The 18,794-nt window shown below is 42.1% G+C and overlaps 1 protein-coding gene across 2 annotated transcripts in view; it reads right to left on the bottom strand.

Annotated features, from left to right (window-relative positions):
• Window positions 1–349: 349 nt before the first annotated feature.
• RAP1GAP2 (RAP1 GTPase activating protein 2) overlaps window positions 350–18,794 on the bottom strand; it is a 169,661-nt gene continuing 151,216 nt past the window's right edge. For both annotated transcript variants that reach the window (XM_087926211.1, XM_087926219.1), the window contains 6 exons: window positions 14,980–15,093; window positions 13,308–13,425; window positions 12,087–12,213; window positions 10,006–10,082; window positions 9,230–9,269; window positions 350–8,167 (listed from right to left, as the gene is read on the bottom strand). In XM_087926211.1, coding sequence (XP_087782337.1) covers window positions 9,261–9,269; window positions 10,006–10,082; window positions 12,087–12,213; window positions 13,308–13,425; window positions 14,980–15,093 — 445 coding nt within the window. In that variant the 3' untranslated portion in view covers window positions 350–8,167; window positions 9,230–9,260. The remainder of the gene's footprint in view (window positions 8,168–9,229; window positions 9,270–10,005; window positions 10,083–12,086; window positions 12,214–13,307; window positions 13,426–14,979; window positions 15,094–18,794) is intronic.

Here is an 18,794-nt window from a genome sequence, read left to right as displayed (position 1 = left end):
AACTCCCAGAATTCCTCCACTAGTCATGTTAGCTCAGGAATTCTGGGAGTTGAAGTCCACAAATCTTAAAGCTGTCAAGTTTGAAGACCCTTGCTCTGTGTCTTTGACCACCACCTTACAAAATGAATGCAGAGGTGTCAAAGTTCGCATATGAAACTCTTCCTTTTGTCGTGTCTTGAAGGTAAGGCAGGAATGTTATCTTTTTGAGGGTTACGGTTGGAATCCGGAAACGACTGTTTTTTAAATGAAGCCTAGCTCAGTGGCCCGTGGAACTTCATGCCACAAGAAAGGAATTGTCCATCCAACAAGGCTCCTGGAGTGAGGAGGGACAAACAAGCCAAGAGACAGCTTTGACACAAAATATTTTTTTTAATTATGAATTTTGCAAAGACACGTTTAAGCAACAAAATATACATTTTTACCCTTCTGTAGAATTTTTTTTATACAATGACAAATACAAGAGGCTACCATAGCAATAAATTAAATATACATTATGTACAGCATACATCAGCAACCTGCTATGAAGCATTGCTTCTTAACACAAAGAAAAATACTTCATTTCTTCCTAAATTTTTACAAAATCCTAGTCTTCACAATCTCACTGAACTTTAGGAACACAATAATGGGAATTCCCCCCCATCCCCTGCTATATCAAAACGGAGGAGTAAGATATATTTTGGTACTCTCCCCCCAAAATTAGCATTTTTTCATAATTTGTTGCAGTACCATGCTACATTTCTGAAAGCCAAAGAAAAAAATTAATAAAAGGTATCAATGCATGCTTTATGTTTTTCTTTCTGTTCAACAAAAATAACATTCTGTTATGGTCTGAAAATTGTTTTGAAGAGTGCAATGGCTGAGGTCCCTGCCTTTTTGTAAAATAGTTTGCCCCTCAGACGTTAAACCATTCAATGCAGAATCATCCCTTTAAAACCAATCAGTGCAAAATTCTCTGTGTGTCTCTGAAAGTGGGAGATTTTTTTCCATAAATTTTAATCACGTATCCAAGCATTTCAGCCTTGGCAGTTTAAGATGTATGGATTTCAACTCCCAGAATTCTGCAGCCAGGGAATTCTGGGAGTGGAAGTCCACCCATTTTAAAGTTGCCAATGTTAAAATGGGCTGCTGTAGAGCCTCCAGATTCAGAAGTAGTGTACCTTTGAAAACCAGTGTAGGTGGTGTGTAGGATTGTGTAGGAGTACATGTCTGTGTGTGTGACTTCTACCATCCCACCACACCGAACATTTCTTTTATGAGTTTCTGGTGCTTGATTAGGAGCGAAGCTGTGCAATGGGACTAAAGTCTCCCTTGAGACTTTCAAGAAGAGATTGGACTGCCATTTGTCAGAAATGGTGTAGGGTCTCCCACTTGGGCAGGGGTTGGACTAGATGACCTATAAGGTCCCTTCCAACTCTGATTCAGGGAAAAGCATCCCTTTAAAAATTAGGATGGAGCTAATACCTCAAACGGCAGGAATCACTCCCTTGGGGGAGAAAGCTAGCGAAAGCTCAAATTTGACCCACTTTTTATTATTATTTCAAAAATACAGAAGGACACACAACTCTACAACACTAGATGCAATGTTATAATTGTCATTCATTCACTCACTTACTCACTCATCAATCATTTATACCCCACCTCCATTATTTTCACAAATAAATCAAGGCAGAAAACATATCCAACACGTCTTCCTCCTCCAATTTTCTCCACAATAACTCTGTGTAGTGAGTTGGGCTGAGAGAAAATGACTGGGCCAAGGTCATCCAGCAGCTTTTCATGGCTAAGGCAGGGCTTAAATTTGGATTCTCTTACTTTCTAGTCTGATGCCTTCATTTTCTCGTCTCTCTCCTCCCTCCCCGCCTTTGGGGCAGAGGCGGTATTCAGCAGATTCTGACCAGTTCTGGAGAACCGATAGCGGAAGTGTTTGGAGAACCGGCAAGTACCACCTCTGACTGTCCCCACCCCATCTATTCTCTGCCTCCTGAGTCCCAGCTGATTGGCTGGGTCTTCTTTGGTTGCCCTGCACAGGAGAACGGAGCTGGAAAGCAGGTTAGCGGGGTGGGGAGGGAATGGGGATTTTGTAGTATCTTTCCCCTGCCATGCCCACCAAGCAACACCAGGCCCACCAAGCCATGCCCGCAGAATGGGTAGTAAAACGTTTTGAATCCCACCAGTGCTCCAGGGGTTGTGGGTGCTCCAACAGTGAGGAGAGATTGGAGAGCCGTTTGTTTGAAATGGTGTGGGGTTTCCTGCTGGAGCAGGGGGCTGGACTGGAGGACCTCCATGGTCCCTTCTGATCCTTGTTATTCTGTTATTCTCTTCCATGCCAAACTCGGGAGGGGAGGGGAGAGACTATAATGTTTTCAACCTTCTGAATTTGGTTTAATGTGGGCTCCAGAAGTTACACTGCCACACGGGCTAACTATCCTCATCTTGGTGAAACCCAGTTTGTCCACAAGGGGGCGGGGTGGACCTTGTGGCCGGTCACTGGATGCTTACAACCTGAGGCAATCCTTAACATTGTAGAAAATGTTAGGTTTTCTAAAATTGAAAGCCACATAACAGGTAATCCTCAAGTTACAACCACAATTTCTGTTGCTAAGCAAGACAGTTGTTAAGTGAATTTTGCCCCCTTTCTTACTACCTGTCTTGTCGCTGTTTTTAAGTGAATCGCTGCACTTAGCTACTTTGTAGTTGCGGTGACTTTGCTGGTCAGAAGGTTGCCAAAGGAGATCACATGTCCCCAGGGACACTACAGTGGTCATAAATATGAGTCAGTTGCCAAGCGTCCAAATTTTGATCCCATGACCCTGGGGAATGCTGCAATGGTTGTGTGTGTGAAAAATGGTCCTATGTCACTTTTTCCTGCGCCCTTGTAACTTGGGTCACTAAATGAGCTGTTGTTTGAGTACTATCAATACATGGTGGTTGCCACGTGCCTGAATTTTGATCGTGTGACCACAGTGAGGTGGTGACGGTCATAAATGTGAGACTTTTTTAAAAAAAAAGTTGCATTAAAAAAAAATTAACTAAGTAAAAATAGATGCTCCTGGGGCAGAGGGGGGTTGAACCCTTTTTATTTCATGCCCATTTCACACAAAAAAAGTCCACCCCAAAATTTCACCAAAATAGAGATGAAAATTCCAGACCCCTTCCCTTCTTTTTTTAGATGGCAGCCAAGGAGAAATTTTTTTAAAAAGGATGTTTGGAAGGGGAAAAAAGCTGCAAAAAGTTCGTTTCACGGACTGAAGCCTGAAATTGAGCGGCATCGTCTATTGACTAAAGATCTTGCTTTGTGCTTTGTAATTGCCAGACTTTCAATCAATAAAAATTATTTATTATGGCTGGTCACACAATCAGCCAGATGTTGAGATGGGATTTGGAATTTTTGTCCATCTATCCAAGCTTTCCTGAGGACCTGAGATACGCAGATGTTGCTGTTTAATAATATGAAACTATTCCAGCAAGTGGCGTCTCCCTCGTCTTGAATGAAAAACATGGCCATCTGTTTGATAGATTGAAGGTCTGTTTGTCCTGATCATTTTTATTAGCTGTGTTCTCTTGAAGAGCAAGCTCTTCATTTCCTCCCCCCCTTTTTTTAAATGATTCTGTTGATGAAATCCAACTAAGAAAATGCAGTTTTGAAATAAAGGATGAGGAAGGAATTAAGGATCAATAAATAAAGGCATGGACTCAGAAGGTGACCTATTCCGAATAAAGCTGCTTTTTGCAATTTATTAATATGGTTGATCACACAGTCAGCCAGACTGGAGTTCTTGTCAAATTATCAAACCCACCGAAGGACCCGGGAGAGGCAGTCACTGTGGTTTGATGATATTAAAGATATTCTTGCAGGATGTAAGCTGTTCCAAGTAAAGCTGGCTTTTGCAATTGACTGATGGTGACTTGTGTCAATTATTGTTATATACACAACAGTTCTTTAATTGAAGTTGGCCTTTATATGCATCAAGCTCTTCCCAAGAATCTAGGATGATGTCATAATATATTGGTGTAGGTCCTCGGATATGCCTGGATGAAAACAGTGTGGCTTTTTGTAATTGACAGATGGACATTTGGCAATGTGCAGAATTTCTAAGTGCTGTCCAAGATTTTGGGGCATAGCACCCGGTGTGCCAATAGCCACTGGGACTACCACGACCAGTTTATGCCATAATCTTTCAACTTTGATTTTTTTTTTTAGATCTTGCTCCTTTGCGATCTTCTCCAATGGTTTGTCTCCTACTATCCCATTATTGCTTCTGTCAGGGCTCCAACAAATCCACCGTAAGTCTCTAGCCACATCTCTCTGAGTAATAAAAAAAATGATTTATTAGGAGTGACCATGTCGGTGTTTCCTGGGTGCAGCAGGCACGAAGACACATCATTCATTTCCCCTTTGAACTGGTCTTCCCCCCCACCCCCTGGGTGTATATTCTCCAATGGGACATATCTATAGCCACGAGTCATCAATCATGCTCTCCAGTAATAATCTTGCGCGCCAACAGCTTTGGCTGCCTAGCAATTATCTGAAGCATTTAAGGAATGCACTACTTTCCCCTACTCCCTTTCTGTTGGCAACTAAAAAGACCAAAGAAGTATTTAGTAGACAGCCACATCAATTAGCTACCGCTTTCTTCTTTTCCACCACAGTTAAATCTCTTGTGTATTATGGGTCAAGAATATCTATGGAGATTCTCAGTCATCCAGATCATGGTTGTCCCAAAGGTGCTTTTAAAACAGGACTTCCTGGTTTTTCTTTGAAGACATTTCGCTTCTCATCCAAGAAGCTTCTTCAGCTTCTGGATCAAGAGTTTATCAGATCAGATTCAGAAATCCCACAATGTGACTTATCACACTGTCAGTCATGTGTTTAGACTGGATTTGGAATTTTTATCCATCTATTGGGTCTTTCTCAAGGACAAAGCAGAAGATGTTGTTAAAGATACCACCACAGGAAGTAAGCTATGCCAAGTAAAGGTACCTCTTGCAATTGACTGATGGTGATTCTGTCAATGCCGATGGTGTTCAAATGGTCCTCCAGTTATTATTACTATGGTTCACTGCACAGTCAGCCAGATGTTCAAACTGGATTTGGCATTTTTTTCCACTTATCGAGTCCTTCCCAAGGACCTGGGACAAGTAGATGTGGATGTTTGATTGTATTAAAGGTATTGTCGTAGGATGCAAGCTGTTTGAAATTTGTTTGAATATTTAGTAGCTTGGCTTGGTAGTTAGGCTGTTGGTTTGAGCGCTGAACTTGGCAATTTGATTGCAAACGTTTCATCACCATTCGAGGAGACATCGTCAGTGAGTTTTGAATTGTGCTCGTCTGTCAGAACACAGGCCTTTAAATACCTTTTTATGAGATGCAAATTAGCCTGAATGTTGTTTGTTGGGATATTTCTGAGTCATGGTCTGATTTCAAACTGTTTGATTGGCTGGCACTTGTTCCTAGGCTGTAGTTAAGTACTGTCTGTGTGAAGCAGATTAGGATTAGATGTAAGGTGTGTTGGTTACATTAGAATGTAAGCTGTTCGCAGTAAAGCTGCCTTTTGCAATTGACCAACGGCGATTTTGTCAGGGCTGAAGGTTTTCAAGTGGTGCTCCAGTTGCTGTAATTATTGGTTTGGCTTTCCAATTTGGAGACATAGCTGAGACACAAGACCTCTCAATAGGTGCCAGGACAAATCAAGCTATTGTTCCAAACTGTCCAAGCGGGGCCTGACCTGAATCTAATGGACAATGTGCAACATAAAATGACCCCCCCAAAAAAACCACCCCTCCTCTTAAGAACAACTGTGTCAGCAAGCTTCCAATGGTGAAGGCGTATCACAACCTCAGTGAGACCAATTTTTGCAGGTTCATCTTAAGAGAGCTGTAAGGATGGTCTCCAACGTAAGAAGCCAACAGGAAAAAATTCTAGCAGTGGGACCATCAGGGTGGAAGAAGAAGCAAGCAGAGTTTTGTTGGCCGCATGAAAGCCTATTATAGGTGCGTGGTGACCTTGCACAGATATACAAAAGGGCCGCAGAGTATTTATCGATCTGTAACAAAAGCACAGAGGTTTTTGCAGTCCAAACCACAGCAGCAGAATTCCTGTTCCTCTTCCATATTCAAAACTAATTGGCCATTGGACAGAAGAAATTATTAATCCCAATGATGCTGACCTGCATTCCTTCTTTGGGTCTAGATTTTTTTTCAACTTCTAACACAGTGTTTTCCAAACTTTTTCTTTCCTTGCTCCAAAACACGTAGCAGGAACTAGGAGGGAGTGGGGGGTTTGCTCTTATTTTAATCTAGTAACGGCTTGCCCTGGCCCTACATTGACAGGACAGGACACAGCTATAGAAAAATAAGATGAAATCTCACCCTCTCCTAGCCTTGATGATGTTACCTCGTTGCAGGGCTGGGCCGCTGGGGGTTGGAAGGGGCTCGGGAGGATACATCTGCACAGTTCAGAGAACCCCCAAATCCCACTCCTGGCTGGCGCCACCCACCCTGCCCTGCCCCACTCCTCCTACCAGGAGTCCCCACGCGGCCCGTTTTACATGCACCTAAGAGCAGGATGCGCACGGAGGCTCAGAGACGGTGAAAAATGGGCCTCCCAGAAGTTCAGGAAGGCTGGAAACAGGCCTGTTTCCAGCTCCCAGAGAACCTCCGGATCCCGGGGAGGCCGTTTTTGCCCTCTCAGAGGCTCAAGGAAAGCCTCCAGAGCCCAGGGAGGGCAACCCCCCACACACACACACACCATGGTGCAGGAAGCTGACTAAGCCATGCCCACCATGGACACATCCACCCAGCAACTGGGCAGAGAACCCCTTGCTAAAATTTTTGAAGCGCAGCCCTGCCTAGTTGGGTAATGAAATATCTGCAGGAAAACCACCAAATTCAGAAATCTTTTTTCCCCCTACCTCTCCCTCCCTCCCTCCTTCCCTCCCTCTCAAACTAGCTTTCAGGGAGACCGCAAACCAGTGACAACTATACAAATGAAAATGTTCACATGCACCTGTTAATGGCTACCTGTTAAGTAAGATCTGGGCCCATCCCTTCCATCCCACCCTTCTGATAGCCATCAACACTTCCTTTCAAAGCAAAACCCCAATGTCCTTTCCTTTCCATCACATGGAATGCTCAAAAGGCAGAAGAGAATTCTTGGCTCAGCACCAACTTCGCGTGGAATAATAATAGCATAAGAAAAAAAGAAAAGGTCACTTAAATCCAGGGGATGGGGTCTTAATTAGGTAAGAAATTAGCCCACAAAACAGCAAAGTATTGTGATGATCAGGGGTGTTCAACTCAAGGCCCATGGGGCAGATGCAGCCCACGATATGGTTGGATCCAGCCTGCATCTACTCAGTGGGAAGAGGGAAGATCGGGCCAGCTTGGCTTCGTCCTGGTCTACCCAATGTGAAGAGGGAAGATCAGGCCAGCCTGGCTTCGGCCCGGTCTACCTGATGTGAAGAGGAAATACGCCAGCAGTTTAGGGAGTGGTGTCAAGCTGGCCACGCCCACCCAGTAGGCCACACCCACACCCACACCCACACACCCCAAGGTCAACCACAGCCTTGATGCGGCCCTCAATGAAATTGAGTTTGACATTTCTGGTGATGCTGATGATTACGACAAGGGGTTATCCATGGTGGGGTTGTGATTATGGTTTGTCGCACATCAGGTGTTTAGACTGGGTTTGGCCTTTTTATCCACCTATCGAGTCCTTCCCAGGGACCTGAGATAGGCAAATGTTGATATTATTATTATTATTATTATTATTATTATTATTATTATTATTATTATTATTATTATCATCATCATCATCATTATCATCATCTAAAGATTTACCCTAAAAACAGGATCTCAAGCTCAACAGCTACGCATAATGTTACCAATCCGTTGATAGACCAAATGAAAAAAGACAATTCAGGTCTACAGTATGTGGTACACGATTTGGGTCCTCCGTGGGACATCCTTCCATTCCAGAGGGATAAAGCATGGATGAGGGCCATGGACGAGATCTCTTCTTCCCTGGTTTTATGGAATGATCTGCTCGGATGAAGGGCAATCCATAAGTGGCTATGGAGCTTGGTGTGGCGGAGGGTGCTCTCATTTGAAACAAACGTCCTCCCTCCCACCCTCTTTAAAATGAGACAAACACAACAAAAAAAATGTCCTGCAAAAGATGGGAGAAGAAAAAAGGAAATTAGGCTTGGAAGTCATCCATACCTACATCAAGAATAACCTTCTTTAATTCTCTAAAAACACATTTAGAGAGAAGCTTTGAGAGCCATTAACTAACATGGCTTTTCGAATAGGCTCCATTAATGGAACTCACTGCCACAACATATTTGGAGGATTTTTATTTTGGAGGGCTTTGAAACCTTTCTTCAGCTCTGACAGGATAGTGGGGAATGGAAGGATTTATATTCCTTGCAGACAGCTGGTCATTTGCATCCTTTTAGAGGGTCGTTGAGGCCACCTGGAGGTTATTCTGTGTCCTCCTCAAAGAAAATGCAAGCAAGTCCAGCTGCCTCCTGAAAAAAGCACCTTTGGGAGAACCATGACCTGGAGGGCTGAGAATCTCTACAGACTTAGCATCGATCTGAAGTTATGATGGACACCTCTCCCCAAAATGGAACTTACGAGACAGATGTGAAGTTCCAATGACCGGGTCCTCCCTACTTGCGGACCTGTAACCCCAATGTCCACCACCTTCAGGATCGGCTGCTGAAATTCTTGGCAGCAAAATAGCAACTTTAAAAAAATGAAACTGTCACGGCATTGACATTTGCCAATTTGCTGCTGACTCAAACTATGAAACAGCTGGGCAAGACCAGCATTTAATATATTTGGTGGTTTTTTAAAAAATAAAAAATAAAATAAACCGACTCAGCAAAACATGTTGGGGAAAAATGGGTCAAGCATTCAAGTCCTGCCACTTTAGTGAGATCATTGCAAAACTGTGGTCATACAGAGGTGACCCAAAAAGAGTCTGAGGGGAGTCATAATTTTGTGATGAAAGTCCTTTCTGAAAGTCTAAACGAGCTTTCTTTGCAGTCAAAACCAGCGTCTTGCCTTTTTTTTTTTATTGCAACTGATCGTTGTACCCTTTGCAACTCTCAAAAGGCCCATAATAATCATAATAAAAAAAATTGTACCCACTGGAAAAAATATCCTGCCTGTCATTATTGTCGTCAATACTTGGCATTAAATATATCGGCTAAATATAAGTTACCTTTTACAGGTCCTTAGGGGTCATTCTTCAACTAATGTGTCTGCGAACAAAGGAAACATGTTCTGTTAATTATATAAGCATTTTTACAATCTCCTCTGACCCTCTACAATAGCCAGACTCCAATGCCTCTAATCCTCTGCCTTTTTTTAACTACAGATCTTTTATTTCAGCCTTGTTTCTTCCTAAGTTCTTTTCTAAGGTTCTTTTAGATCAATTCACTATCAGTTCTAGAATAGAACAAGTGGCTATAGCTCTTGCATTATAAATACTTCAAAACTTGCCAGATTTTTATTTATTTTTTAAATTCCATGAATTTCTTACTTTTCTCTGGGTTTAAAAAAATGAAAGAAACAGGACTCCGGTGACAATCTATTTTACTATATCATTTGAGAGAGTTCATGAGATCCAAAGTGGAAAAGATGATTTGGAGGGGAACAAGTGAGCCCTGACTGCATCGATTCAGGTCTCCTTAAAGATGCAAAGCCTTTTTCTGGGTTTGGACAGTAGCCACATGGTCCCGAAAGAAACATCTTTGAGTTAAGGAAACATTCAATCAGCACCTCCTTAACTTAAAGGCATATATTCCAAGCATCATTCAGCTACCGTGTCAATCTTGGAAAAGATAAAACTTTTTTTAACCAAAGAAGAATTGTATCTCACTAAATGCAACCACAAGTCACCAATACTCATTGGAGTCAGATGTTAAGCGTTCAAAAGTAACAAAGCAAGTCCCTGTCCTGATTTAAGGGAAGGTAGTTACGTTCATCTTTACTTACCGGGCCAGAGCTTGAATGGCTAAGTTTATCAAAGCGAAATTTTAGATTTGATCTCGGAGAATTTCTGCTTTTTATATCTGTGGAACAATACAAAAAAAAAAAAAACCCGCAAAAAACCCCAACCCAAATCAGTTACTTTCTAATTATTTATTTGGAAGATTCAGAACTGGTATCCATTAAAACAAGAAAAACAAATAAAAAACAATTCCATTATCAACAGTTTGTGGTTCCTTATTTGTATCATTATTGGTGTCATATTTACAAGTAAATCTTAATGCAAGTATATAATTACTACAGTTGTAGCTTAACCTCTTTTTTTTCTTTATTTTTCTATGTTGTGTATGTGTTGGTTTATTTTAATTGTAAAATCAATAAAGTTTATTTAAAAAAAACCAAAGGAATGAAAATCCCAGCAATGACTGTTTCACGGCAATACCAATATTTACACATATTCAATGTCCTCTTCTCTCTCTCTCTCTCTCATACACATATACACAAACACACATCTCAGGTGTCAGCCAAAGAGAAGAGTTAAATAGTTGTGGCAAATTAGTTGCTTGCTTGCTTGATTAATTTATTCAAAACATATATGCTGATATAAATCAGGAGACCGCAATGGTAATGAGGAAGATGGTTGTTATTCTGAGGTCAGTGATTTGTTTTGATTTCTCCTTTGGGTTTTTTTTAGAAAATTTAAGAGAAAAAGTAAGAAAATTCTAGAAGTTTAGAGCAATTTCTACCCTAACTTGCTTTTTTAAAAACTTTTGTTTACTGAATAAAGGGATCTTCAGATACCTGCAAAGCTTTTCTTCCTGTAAAAATCTCAAACTTTCAATTCAAAGTCTTGTGCCAGCCAGTCAAGGTCAGGTCTTGAAGTCTTCTGACCATAACAGGACCATGAGGTCATGGTGCCTGATTTGATTAAAAAACCTTGGGGTTGTTTGTGCGAACCTAGCATTGGATATTGTGAAATTGGATGCTAATTGGTGTATCTGTGCTGTGATTATTAAGATGCTCCTGACAGCTTATAAGTAATTTGGATTTGATCTTGCTATGGTTTTTATGTTGTGTTTAAATCTGTTTGAGCTAATAATAAAGCCTAAAATGTGCTTATCTGGGTCCAAAAGAACCAATTGGCTGGGCACCACTCTGACAGTTGGCAAAACAGAGACCGTACATAACCTGAGGAATATTAATGGTGTTTGCCAGTCTCTCTATCTGTCAGCTCTGTAACATAGGGAGTCTGGTCTTTTGTTAATCTGGGAGTAAGATTCAACTATCTGAATACAGAATAACAGAGTTGGAAGGGACCTTGTAGGTCATCTAGTCCACCCCACCCCCATCCAAGCAGGAGACCCTATACCATTTCTGACCGATGGCAGCCCAGTCACTTTTTGAAAGCCTCCAGTGATGAAGCTCCCACAACTTCCAAAGGTAACTTCTGTTCCATAGGTTGATTATCCTCACTGTCAGAAAGTTTCTCCTTATTTCCAGGTTGAATCTCTCTTAGTTCAGTTTCCATCCATTATTCCCTGCCTGGCCTTCAGGTGCCTTGGAAACTAGCTTGACCCCTTCCTCTCTGTGGCAGCCCCTCAAATATTGGAAGGCTGCTTTCCTGTCTCCCCTGGTCCTTCTCTTCACTAGACTAGCCATGCCCAGTTCCTGTAACCGTTCTTCGTATGTTTTAGTTTCCAGTCCCCTAATCATCTTCATTGCTCTTTTCTGTACTTTTTCTAGAGTCTCAACATCTTTTTTATAGTGTGGTGACCAAAACTATCTGGATAGCTTTGATGTATGAGTGGGGCAAGCACTCAGGCTGCAAAAGGCACTTGGATGGCTCTATATTCTGATGTGATACACACATCAGGCCTTGCCTGCATTTGAAGCATAACTATATCCATATCTCTAAGCAGGCATGGGCTTGGCTAATATTTACATGGGTGACCACCAGAAAACTCTCGGCACAATTAACTAGACTACAAAGTTCCTATTCCAAAACGCAATGCTAAGCCTACCTACTAGGTCATCTTCACCAGTGATGTCATTCAAAGCCCATCCAGATAGGGTTTAGTCAAACTCACCAGTGGGGCTCCTGCTCATGATAACAGGGGTTGAGGCCGATGCTAAATTTGGATTCTCGATGCTTTGGGAAGGACTGTAAACAAATACGTCTTGCTTATATGGTGATGCAGTTGAGGACTGGCTGCCCTGTGAATTAAAGAAAGTGTTGGTTTTATTTAATTTTGTACACCACCTTTTCTCTTAAAGGAGTCCAGAATACATTTTGTGCAGAATACATTTTTCAAAAAAATAAAACAAAACCAGTGAAAATAATATATGTCTCTTACAATGATCTCAACTTCCTTCCTTTGATGTTAAAACCAATCTCTTGACATAACAGGAGGGAGGGAGGGAGGGAGGGAGGGAGGGAGGGAGGAAGGAAGGAAGGAAGGAAGGAAGGAAGGAAGGAAGGAAGGAAAGAAGGAAGGAAGGAAGGGAGGAAGGAAAGAAGGAAGGGAGGAAGGAAAAGTTAATATTGCCATTTCTTAGCTCATTGCATTATAAATTGCTGTGACCTTTTAAGATTCAGGGGTATATAAGCATAGAAAAATGAAAGAATGGCCCTTTTAATAAAGTAAATATATTAGCACTGTTGTTAAGGTGAGAACACTGTACTGTAATTTAAACCAAAATAACTTGTTTGAATAAAATTGCTATTGTTTAGAAAGAGCTCTGAGCAAATAAATGGCCTTGGGTAAGACAGGCTAGATCTATTATCAAAGCTATGAGAAGAAAACCATGACTTAAATCGAAAACAAGCAAGAAAGGAGGTGTAAGCTGCTCAAATAGACACCTTCCCAATTTGCGTATGTATAAGAAGGAGGGGTGGTAAAACATCCTCAGACTTGCAAAATTGTGTTCTTTTAACCACTCTCAACAAAGTAGCCTTAACCTTCCTGTGACGTTTGATATTCTAGTTAGGGTTCCCCAATTTGACAACTTTAAGACTTGTGGACTTCAACTCCCAGAATTTCTCAACCAGCCATACTGACAGAGGGATTCTGGGAGTTGAAGTCCACAAGTCCTAAAGGTGCCAAGTTTGGAGTCACCTGTCCTAGTCAGTTCTACCTGATGGGGCTGACAAACGTAAGAGGAAACAAGAGTTATGCAACTCTGCTGATGGCAGCTGAGGAGAAAGATGCTAATGATTTAATGCATAATATGCTAAAAGAATTCTGTCTGGTTCAGGAGCTTTTGCCACCTCAGATCAATCAAGAGCAGAGAGCAGTAAGTTGTCTTACCAGGCTTTCGTATTCTTCCATATTTTCACTCTCTCCTGCAGTGCTGCTGAAACTGCTGGTACTTGAGGATGAACGAGAAATATTTGACTTTCCATTCTCTTTGAGCTTAATGAAAGGCCTGGCAGAAAGTGAGAGAAAAACAGAAATGCATCAGGAGGCATATGTTAGGATTCCCCAACATCCACATTTCCATGTGTGGAAGAAAACCCAGGTCTTCGTGGCCTTTTAGAAGGCTAAGAATGTCAAGACCATGCAGAGACAAACCCAGGAAAAGGAGCACCTTCCTCTCGCTCCACAAAGAAAAACCTCAAAACAATCCCACAGCTAAATTATACCCAGACTGGAAAAGAAAGGAGAATTTGCAGAAAGGACATCAACTACAAGTTGACATTGTCTGTATAATTCGTCCCTTTGTTCCTCCGACCCTGAAGTCAATAGATGACTCCAACAAGCAGAGGATGTATTCCAAGAGTCAGAAAAGCCGCCTCCACTCCACCATTCGCTTGCATCGTTTTTGAGTTTGTTTGCTTGTTTGTTTGTTTATTGATTTGATTTGTCAATCACTTACAAGATAATATGTATAAGTATAAACTTGAGTAAGAATACAGGAAATAGGTACGAATAAATGGACAGGGACGGTAGGCACAATGGTGCACTTATGCACGCCCTTACAGACCTCTTAGGAACAGGGTGATGTCAATAGTGGATAGTTTGAGGGTAAAGGATTGGGGGGAGTTAGAGCAGGGGTCCCCAACCACCTGGCTCTGGACCAGTACCGGTCCGTGGAACATTTTCTACCGGGCCGCCGGTTTGCTGGGCACCGCCATCTTGTTTTGATGATAAAGTGCTTCCGGGTGAGCTTTTCCGGTTGGAAACCGGTGTTTAGGTCCTGAAGGAATCCTCGCGCCTTAGTTTCATCGAAGGGGGCAGCTTCGAATGAAACTAAGGCGTGAGGATTCTTTCAGCACCCAAGGCAAGGCGAGCCGAGTGACCGTCCTGAAGCCGTCCCGAAGTGAAGTCCATCAACAAAGATACAAAGGAGGAGTTGAAGGTGGTGGGACCAGGCCGCATATCATTTTGTGATGCCGGTACCGGGCCGCGGCACAAAAAAGGTTCGGGGCCACTGGGTTAGAGGATGTAACAACAGAGTCAGGTAGTGCATTCCAGGCACTGACCACTCTGTTGCTGTAGTCGTATTTTCTGCAATCAAGTTTGGAGCGGTTTACGTTGAGTTTGTATCAATTGTGTGCTCTTGTATTGTTGCAGTTGAAGATGAAGTAGTCATTGACTGGTAGGACATTGTAGCAGATAATTTTGTGTACTACACTTAAGTTCAACTGTAGGTGGCGTAGTTCAAGGTTGTCTAAGCCCAAAATTTCAAGCCTGTTGATATAGGGTGTTTTGTTGCGAGCAGAGGAGTGTAATACTCTTCTCGTGAAATACTTCTGGACTCACTCCATTGTATTAATGTCCAATATACAGTGCGGATTCCAGACAGATGAGCTGTATTAGAGTATCCATTGATTCCTGAAAACTTTAGTGGTGGATCGTCTCACGTGTGAAATGGTGAATCCACAGCTTTTAGTGGATGTCACTAACCTGAATCCCAGAAAATCATGACTCCATTTGAATGCCATCAACCAATGACTTTAAAATTGCACCTTGCTTTTACCTCTCTTTGTTGGGACAGATTTCCGGAGAGCTTGGGTTCGAGGAAGCCTCTGATTTCATATCAAGGGAGGAATGCCCTCCATCGGGGGTTTTGGGTGTTCCTGAGCCACTGTCACTAGGGAGAAAGGGACCAACAGAAGAGAATTAAAGCAGCCCCAGCATAAACTTAGATACCACCCAAAAGAGACCATAAAAAAATAAACCAGAAGGAAACAAGACTACAGCACATCTTCTCCAGATAAACGGGGATTAACGCCAGACAATCAATCAAGCAGAAAACTATACCCTAATGAAGGAACTACCAAGGAGAAAACCACATCCCCGCAAAAACTGGCAGGGCAAACTAATAAACCCACTATTCACTAGCACTGATGATGTTACCTAGTTGGGTCATAGAACTTCTGCAAGCAAGCAGTCAAGCCCAGAGACCACCAGAGAGACCACAGAATAAAGGGAAATAGTGTACTGTGGATACCATCATCACAATTATCAGGTTTAGCATAAAACAACCCAGTGAAACAGATAAACTGTAAGAGTGACTAACCCCAGACCACCTACTAAACTCCTATGGATATTCTGGAGAGAGAGATAAGTTCAGCACCAGTCTGAAACATGGAATAATAAACTTTATCATGGGACACAAATAGTTATTTTCATTCCTACAGATATGTTTGGACCTGAATTTAGGTCTCCTGGTTGCTATCCATTGTCACAGCCGTGATTCTTGCATTGGCTATCTATTTCTAGCCTCAGATCCAAGCCACCAAGATCCTGTTGTCCCAGTTTTCAAACTGTGATATAGGAAGAGGGTGGTTTAGAGTCTCCTCAAAGGAAAAATTAATAGGAGTATCTTTCTTTTCCACACTGCAAATTGATACAACAAATCTAGGACAATCCAGATGATGGGTTTCTGGGTGCCAGCCAAAGCTAGGAACCAAAAAGACTACAATCTAGGGACTGAATATATGAAAAGGAAGAGGGGCACACTTTTTCTTCTTCTGTTCTTTTTTCTTACAGCAAACAAAGATGTCCCAAGGGTGTTTTTTCATAGGCAACTGGACTTTTTGTTTTTTTTCTTTGAAGATGTTTCGCTTCTCATCCAAGAAGCTCCTTCAACTCTGACAGGATAGTGGGGAATGGAAGGATTTAAGCTCCTTGAAGACAGCTGGTCATTTGCATCCTTTTAGAGGGTCATTGAAGCACTAGGAGGTTTAGCTGTGTCCTCAGGGTCACCTGAGTGGTGCTCCTGGTTCCTGTAGTCTGCAATTTTTTTCTCTGGAAATCCATTCCTACTCTCATTCTTACTCCTTGTTCTGCAAGAAGCATAAATCCTTCCATTCCCCACTATCCTGTCAGAGCTGAAGAAGCTTCATGGATGAGAAGCAAAACATCTTCAATGAAAAAACAAGACCAAACTGTCTGTGTTGGCCACAATCCAAAGGCGAATTGAATTGCTCAAAGCAAAGCTTTGGCTACAGACACATATAGTAGTTAGATAATCAGTTATGAGTTATGAATAAAAGAAGCACTAAGCCTGCTTAAACTAAAACCTGTTTGTTTACTTATAAAAAAGCTTGTGTTAATGCCGTGTTTCCCCCAAAATAAGACCCTGTCTTATATTTTTTTTGCCACCAAAAAAAGGCACCAGCTCTTAATTTGGGGGAATGTCCTCCATTGACCAACCTCATTTGCATGCGTCACCCCTTTTCTCTATCAGAGGCCTTCAGGGACTTCTGCAGCCGACAAGGCTTTCCTGAAGGCCTCTGCAGACGATAACAGAACTCTTGATTGATCCAGAGCTTTCTTATCAGCTACAGAGGCCTTTGGGAAAGCCTTGCCAGCCTTGCCGGCTGCAGAAGAAATGGGCCAGCAAGGCAGGTGTTGGGCTGTGCGAGGCCTGGCTACAACTATCCAAAGGTACGTAGTAGGACAGCTCCACCCCCATATCCCCATCCTAGCTTAATTTTTACCCATACACTCTGGAGTGGGAGGGATCTTAATTAGGGCTTATTTTGTGGGGTAGGTCTTATATTGGGCATACATGTAAAAATCAAGCTAGGACTTACTTTCAGGGTAGGTTGTATTTTCGGGGAAACAGGATATATATGTTCACTGGGTTGTTTAACAACTCAATAGTTTAATATTTTGACATTTTATTCACTAAAAATAAATTCAGTATATCCATTATAGTAATTTTCTGAATTAGTTTTCAGCATACAACACTTAACAATTTGAGTAATCTAGTAGTTCTTTTTACAATGCGTTATAATTTGATCCATTTTATTTCCAACAATTATCTAGACAACCTTAATGCAACTTAACTGGAGTTCCATAACCCTTTTGTAAAACTGCAAATGTGGGCCGTGAGCGTAGTCAAGGCAACGAATTCGTTATCTCATACCTAATTCATCCCGTGTTAGAGATTTTGGAATATCAAACCACAATTCTCTCAAGCAAAAAGTCTCAGCGTCAAACAGAATCTGGTTTAGCAACTGCTACCGCAAAGAATCTAAGATACACAGGTAGTCCTTGACTTACAATCATTTCGTTTACTGCCATCTGAAGTTTCGGTGGCACTGAAAAAAAAGCAACTCGTGACCATTTGTCACACTTACAACCAAGATGGCAGATCCATGATCAAGGCTCTAAGATGATCAGGGGCCTGGAGACTAAAACACATGAAGAACAGCTGCAGAATTTGGGTTTGGCTAGTCCAGGAATCAGCAACCTTAAACACTCAAAGAACCACAAAGGTCCTAACCGGAAGCTTCCTGGAGCTGACCGGAAGTCCGGTTCCCCCACCTGTCCTAACTGAAAGCCCTATCAATTGTGGAGCTGACTGGGGACAGGGAGCCACAGCAGAGGGATGAAAGAGCCACATGCGGCTCCAGAGCCTCAGGTTGCTGACCCCAGGCTAGTCTAAAGAAAAGAAGGACGCGGGGAGGGGCGCATGTTAGCATTATTCCAGTATTTATGGGGCTGCCACAAAGAAGAGAGGGTCAAATTATTCTCCAAAGCACCAGAAGGCAAGACAAGAAACAATGGTTGGAAACTAATCAAGGAGAGCAGCAACCTGGAATTAAGGAGAAACTTCCTAACAATTAATCAGTGGAATGACTTGCCTCCAGAAGTTGTGAGGGCTCCATCACTAGAGGTTTTTAAGAAGAGACTGGACAGTCACTTGTCTGAAATGGTTCTCCTGCTTGAGCAGGGGGCTGGATTAGAAGACCTCTAGGGTTGCTTCCAGCTCTATTCTATTCTAATTCTAAATTTAGATGACTGGCAACAGATTCATATTTATGACGGTTGCAGTGTCCCAGGATCATGTGATCTCCTTCTGTGACCTTCTAACAAGCAAAGTCAATGGGGAAGCCAGATTCACTTAACAACCATGTTATTAATTTAACAAGGTCATAACATGGGGCAAAACTCACTTAACTGTCTTCTTAGAACCAGAAATTTCAGACTAAATTGTGATTGCAAATTGAAGACTACCCATATATGACAAGCTCTGCTGGATTAGGCCAAGATCTACGATGGACCAATATCTGCTTTCTACAGTGGCCAACTGGAGCCCCACAAGCAACAGATGAAGCCATATTGCTTTTTCACTTTCCATGTTACTAATTCCACCCCCAACTAGTATTTGGAGCTATGCTGTCCTCAATCCTGAATTAACATTAATAGATAATATTTATCCTCCAGGAACTTAATCAATTCCTTTTAAAAACTATCCAGGTAAATGGCCGTTACCACTTCCTAATCCAACATTTAACCCGGGCTGGGCGATTAATTTTCCCAAAGGGCAACAAAACA

The sequence above is a fragment of the Pseudonaja textilis genome, chromosome 1 (assembly GCF_049901715.1).
Source record: "Pseudonaja textilis isolate UNSWEBS1 chromosome 1, rPseTex1.2, whole genome shotgun sequence".
Lineage (NCBI taxonomy): Eukaryota > Metazoa > Chordata > Lepidosauria > Squamata > Elapidae > Pseudonaja > Pseudonaja textilis.
The sequence above is the reverse complement of the archived record's forward strand: the minus strand, read 5'-3'. Positions and strand labels throughout refer to the sequence as shown.